The following is a 6074-nucleotide window of genomic DNA, read 5'->3' as shown; positions in this document are numbered from 1 at the left end:
TTGTGTTGTCCATGTGGTTTCCCCTTGTCAGTGTTGTCCATGTGGTTAAATTTGGGGCCGAAACATCTGTCGCTAAAAGATGTTGATAAACAAAGTATATGTTCAATGCTTCAATTTCAGAGGGGTTGTGTTGGCTAAGTGGGTAAGAAGTTGGCTCGCTACCCTGGAGGTCGGCTGTTCGATCCCTGCATTGGCCGAGAAAGTTCATCCAGATTTTTCGGCGTGGTTTCCCCTTGTCAGTGGTGCAGGACGGAGGGCCTGACAAGTACAGCTGTCTAGTTGCTCGGATGGGACACATTGGCGAGCACATAAAAGATCCCTTGGCAGTTGGACTTCAATATAAGAGTAAGCCTTAGTGTCGCTGCCCGGGCAAAATTTCCCTCATGGCACACTGTATGGCGTAGGCCTGTCTTCATTAGTCTAGTCAGGAGCAGAACAGCAGGACGTTAAAACCCCATTTCATTTCATTTTGTTAGCCATGTGGGTTCGCAATTTTCAGTCTGGAACGTAGTGAACTGACAGAAATACATTCAAGTGACACAGTTCTGCCAATAACAGATGTGGAGTGAACAGAATCATGATGTAATCAGGGTTAGATCTAAATATTAAGGTCACCTACAGATTTTGTCACGGTCACGTGGTGTAAACAGGGCTAATGCAAAAAACCCACAATCCTCTGCCCTTACCCTGTTTATATCTCGTGATCTGAACCAAATTTTGAAATCATTCTGCACACCAAGAACTATCTGTTGGGGGGTCACGGTGGCTAAGTGGGTAAGACGCTGGCTCACTAGCCTTGAGGTCGGGTGTTTGATCCCTGCATTGGCCGAGAAAGTTCATCCAGATTTTCTAGCGTGGTTTCCCCTTGTCAGTGATACAGGACGGTGGGTCTGACAAGGACAGCTGTCTATTCGTTCGGATGGGACGGAAAACTGAGGTCCTGTGTACACATTGGTGTGCACGTAAAAGATCAACTGGCAGTTTGAATTCGATATAAGAGTAGGCCATTGTGCAGCTGCACGGGCAAAATTTCCCTCATAGCACACTGTATGGCGTATGCCCATCTTCATTAGCCCAGTTTAGGAGCAGAACAGTAGGACGTTAAACCCCATTTCTTTTCATTTCATTTCATATCTACTGTACTTCGAGAATAAATATCTGCCCTGAATGTCCACCATATCCAAAAATAAGTATCAAACACTCAATCCCCCAAGTTAACTAAAGCCATTTCTCATGGTTAGGTGGGTGGTCTAATGAGGTCTGTCACTGAGTCAAGTGGCCTGGTTTCGATCCCATGCTCATACTTGACAAGGAGTAGAGTCACTTGCCCAACCTTGTGGGGTTTCTTGGGTTATCCCGTTTACTCCTACTGCTAAAGACCCCTACGCGCAATCAAATTATTAAAAAGCAATTTTACCATATGTTAATCCCAAAATAACCTAGTTTGTGTCAAGCGAGTAAACCTCATTTCTCTTGTGCTCTTTTTACACCCCAATATTAGGTGAACGGTCTCGGACCACTTACTAAACACAGAACAATTGTGATCGCAGTGTACTGTTATCAATACTGTTTCAGCAATAAAAGTAACTGTACAAAATAATTTTATTCACAAAAGACACTACTAACAATAAAATAATAAACAAATACGGTAACAAAAAGATCTTAAAGCTAAGAGGCATTCAACTGATTCAACCAGGTCGAAATTTTTTCTAAGTTTTCTTCCATATCTTCTGGAGTATTACTTTTTAGTTCTTGCACGATATTTTCCTTGTAAGATTCGAGAGCTTCGTCAAGTATAGTTCGAAATATTTCACATTGTACATTGTCTTGAAGTTTTTTACCACTGTATCCTCGTTTTTCTAGTCTTTCGTATAAAATAGAGTTATCTGTACGCAACACAATTACTAAATGAAACCATCTTTCTGGAAAAAATTCACATCCATGGTAATCTACAATATTACCACCTTCTACCATGGTGTCTTCTAACTCATCAATAACTCGATCTTCATCCATCAGAGGACATTGATATTCTTCGTCGAAACCTTCAAACAGATCATTTTCTTTAGCCACTTCCCCAATATTTATATATTTTAAATTATTTCTCCCGGCTAGTTCTTGTCCCAATGTGGTCTTCCCAGTACCAGGCGTGCCTACAAAGATACAAATAAAAGTTAGTGATAGCTGAATGACTGTGATAGATGTTGGCAATTTAGGGTGAGATTAGAAACTTTAATCCCCTGCATTTTCTGGAGGAAATCATGCACATCAAAAGGCAAAATATGCGCATTTTTTTTTAAAACTAGAAACTGTTTTTTTTTTTCAAGTTCTTGTGGTGACAATCTTAAAAAAAAAGAAAAAAAGTTATTGTTCTTGAGACAGCAACCTCAAAACAAAAGCTCAAGGCTCCACGAATTCGAATAGGATTGACATGAAACTTGGCCTTCTCGTTCTTTGGACAACTGCACATCGATTGACGACTTAAGTTTGGATGAGATGTCACAAGACTGATGTCATATGTGGCACTCTCTTGCGTTGATTAGACCTACATATTGTCTGCACTGGTTGCTGAATGTTGATCAATTTTTATTTCATCATATCACTATAAATACAGATTGTTTGGCTTTGGTAATTTAAATTATTGTCTCTTAATAAAATGTAAACAAATAAAAAAAAATATCATCTTGCAGTGGCTAGATCTAATCAGATATGAAGAATATTTTGTCTCCATGATTCCTAATACATAATTCTATTGTCAGCAGTTCTTTTGGTAAAATATTATTTTCAAATGCTTGGTCAATATTATATTTAATTCACCTGTTATCAAAATATTTGGCCCACGTGGTAAAGATTCTGCCATTTTGTGTTTGTACCGGAAGCAAACATACACACACTCGGCAAACCTTGGCAGATTATGTAGGGTTTCTGTATAGCTGAGGTTTTCCGAATGTGGCACGCAGACAGCATCTGATCTGCTCGGAACAGCCCCGAGTGATTATCTCTGGAATGAAGAACTTCGTCGTAATTATAGAAAATCTCTGAGCACGTGTAAAAATTGACCAAAATTATTTGGTTAGATCTGGCCCCACGTAAAAACCGCGAATATCAACTTGTCAGAGAAAGCGACTTTGTGATATAGAAATAATATTAACTTCGAGTTATAAATAGTACGAGTTCCTCTAATGAAAGGGAAGCAACTCTCTAGTTTTTGATTTTTGGAGTAAAAACCGCGAATATCAACTTGTCAGAGAAAGCGACTTTGTGATATAGAAATAATATTAACTTCGAGTTATAAATAGTACGAGTTCCTCTAATGAAAGGGAAGCAACTCTCTAGTTTTTGATTTTTGGAGTAAGGCCACATTGTTATTGATTATCACCCAATTCAACGACACAACGTACATAAACAAAACATAAAACACATCCGTCACTCCCACATACTTAAATCTCTTCAATTGTATCTGTATGTTTGGCAAGTTTGGTCAGGATTCATGTCGAGGTGAAATGGGGTGTTTTAGGAATTTTGTATATGCAAATCAATAAACACCTATACTTTCAACCAATCACTGTGCACAGTATCGACTTTCTATATGTAAATCGTTTATAGGCACTATCTAACATGTGCATTTCGTTAATATCATTGGTAGTATTTAGTCCGTATTGGGTGTGTGTGTGGTGGGGGGGGGGGGGGAGTCGTTGTCAACCCCGGTGTCTCAGTTGGCATGTTCCTGGCTCATATGATTAGGCCTACTAACCAGAAATTCACGGATTCAAGCCCAGTGTTGGCATAGACAGTCCATTTCATGGATTTTCTACCCAGGTTTTACCCCGACAGTGGCTCAGAAAGGGCGGGGGGGGGGGCATCGATGAAGAGTAGGCGGCAACGCCACTGTCCGGGCAAAATTACCCGCACAGTACGTGCATGGCGAATGCCCGTCTTTATTAACTCGGTCGGTGAAGAATAGTAGGCCGTTTAGTCCCATTTTATTTCATTAGTCTATTAAAGAACCATTATGCCAGAGCTAAATCTGCCTTTTGCTCGTCTTTCTTCTGGCTTCAAATGTTACATAAATTATTACATAGACATTAAAGGTGCATTATGGGAGATTAGATAAAGAGTTGACAGTATTCGATACAATAGTTAAAAAATAGATAACGTAAATAGAATATGCTGAAAATTTCAGTCAAATTGCTCCACTTTGAACCGAGATATTAGCTTTTGAATTTTAGGCTAGCCTCGATCATCATTACTAAAATCAGTACGTTAAAGGAAAAGGGGTCTCGATTATCCAATTTTACGTTTAATTATTTTTCAAAAAATGTATTCCAATCCGCATAACATCACAGGCTAGCGATGGCACCGAGAGTCGATTATGGTCTGGATAAGTTAATTAATGTCTAATTAATAATTTAGATACAATTTCAGGCCTAAATGAAGACCTGCAATAGGTAGATTTAGCTCTTGCATAATGTGTGTTTAAATTCATATTTATTTTCATTTGTCCGGACATCAAGCAACCCCTGGTAAACTATAATGAACTCGAATTCCGCCTGTCCTGTGATCATAACATAGAGCTAGCTGTCAGTTTCTTTGTCCATCGTTTATCCTACACAGAAGAAACGACTTCATATTACACAATAAGTATAGTAAATTTGTTATCAATAATATAAAATATACACTGGGCTAATCAAACTGTAAGTAAATACAGAATACAATATACTTTGGTCTGCCTATGCAAATAAATCATTATACCCTTCCCTATTATTGCTTTATAAATGTTTGTATGAATGAAAAACGTCGTGAGCTGGAAGTCATGCTGGTGCGATTTATTATTCCAGCATACACGACTGGAATTAAATAAAAGAAACCGGGTTTACTTTAGAAAAATGATATGCATGGGTAACCAAATAATATCTTAATAAATTTCTCTAAAAGTTATATTATAATTTTAATACGCGTGTTAAGGAAACTCTATACAAGTCGAGTCCTTAATTTGTTATTTCAAACGCAATGTAGCATTCATTTCAAAATATAGGTTTCACAGAGGGGGTCGGGTGAACGTACCCAACAAAATTCATAACTTAGCCAAACAGAATTTCATAAAAAAAATATATGCCAGAGTTAGTGTTATCAATGTGAAGCATTGAGGCGTTTAATATTTATGGACGCCAAAAAACACCTTGCTTTCGACAAAAGCTATTAAAACGTATGTTTAATAATAAAAAAGAGAAAGGGCACACGGGAGTCACTCTCGTTCATGGAGACTATAGAGGGAGATTTTTCAAGCCTAAAAATTCTTGTAGCAAACGAACGTTTTTAAACGTTAATTATCAAAATAAAAAAAGAAGATATGTTTAGAACTGTGCTGTCACTGTAACGTTGAGCTGACCCCAGTTTATCGCCCACATATGACCTTGTCCAAATATTAAACCCAGTTCGTCAATCATGCCCAACCATGAATACACACCCTTGGACTTTACCATCCATTGTAATTTAATAATCTAATCATTTATCATAAGATTTATTTTTTTGGTTCATATAACGGCAGATTTTCCACGCTGGTGAATTAATCATTTATTTTCCACATTTTTTCCTAAATAGCAGGTTTGCTGTATACTTTTTTGATAGACCATGTTAAAGGTTCTTAGCGAGTATTTCGTGGTGAAAGAAAAACCCCGAAATGCATGCACGTTGAAATATGAGATTTAGGTGGCCATAAGAACTGGGAGGTCACTTTCTATTCGTCTTTTACTATAGACAATGTATAGTTGTTTATTGCCACCATACCATCGCACGACGAATTATCGGGGCAGCCAAAAATTATGAGATCAACTTTATATCCACTTCATCTCCACCCATAACTCATGCAGCAATACAAATAATTATTGTCTTAATTTATTACCCTCTTCGGTGCAGAAAGGTTTTACATTAAACCCCTTTTCATTCCATTTCTTCATTAAAGGGACATTATGCCAGAGCTATGCATGCATCATAGGGTCTGTTATTGAGTCAAGTGGTGTGGGTTTTGATTCCCCACTTGTGCGTGACAAGAAGTAGGTTTTCTCTGGGTCCCCTGG

General features: G+C 38.1%; 1 protein-coding gene across 1 annotated transcript; it reads right to left on the bottom strand.

The window, feature by feature from the left end:
• Positions 1 to 1584: 1584 nt before the first annotated feature.
• On the bottom strand, positions 1585 to 3086 carry LOC126828891 (adenylate kinase isoenzyme 6). The gene is made up of 2 exons (XM_050558972.2): positions 2815 to 3086; positions 1585 to 2150 (listed from the first exon to the last, which is right to left on the bottom strand). The coding sequence occupies exons 1-2, from the start codon at positions 2855 to 2857 to the stop codon at positions 1669 to 1671; spliced, it is 525 nt and encodes a 174-aa protein (XP_050414929.1). The 5' UTR covers positions 2858 to 3086; the 3' UTR covers positions 1585 to 1668.
• Positions 3087 to 6074: the final 2988 nt, after the last annotated feature.

This window comes from Patella vulgata, chromosome 7, assembly GCF_932274485.2.
Source record: "Patella vulgata chromosome 7, xgPatVulg1.2, whole genome shotgun sequence".
NCBI lineage: Eukaryota > Metazoa > Mollusca > Gastropoda > Patellidae > Patella > Patella vulgata.
This window is presented reverse-complemented; position numbering and strand designations above follow the sequence as displayed.

What these genes read in the sequence shown, in the direction of transcription:
- LOC126828891 (XM_050558972.2), bottom strand. Translation starts at nt 2,857, where the DNA reads ATGGCAGAATCTTTACCACGTGGGCCAAATATTTTGATAACAG. An exon ending in GCCAAATATTTTGATAACAG is followed by an intron (nt 2,151 to 2,814) that starts GTGAATTAAATA and finishes GTATCTTTGTAG; the next exon opens with GCACGCCTGGTACTGGGAAG.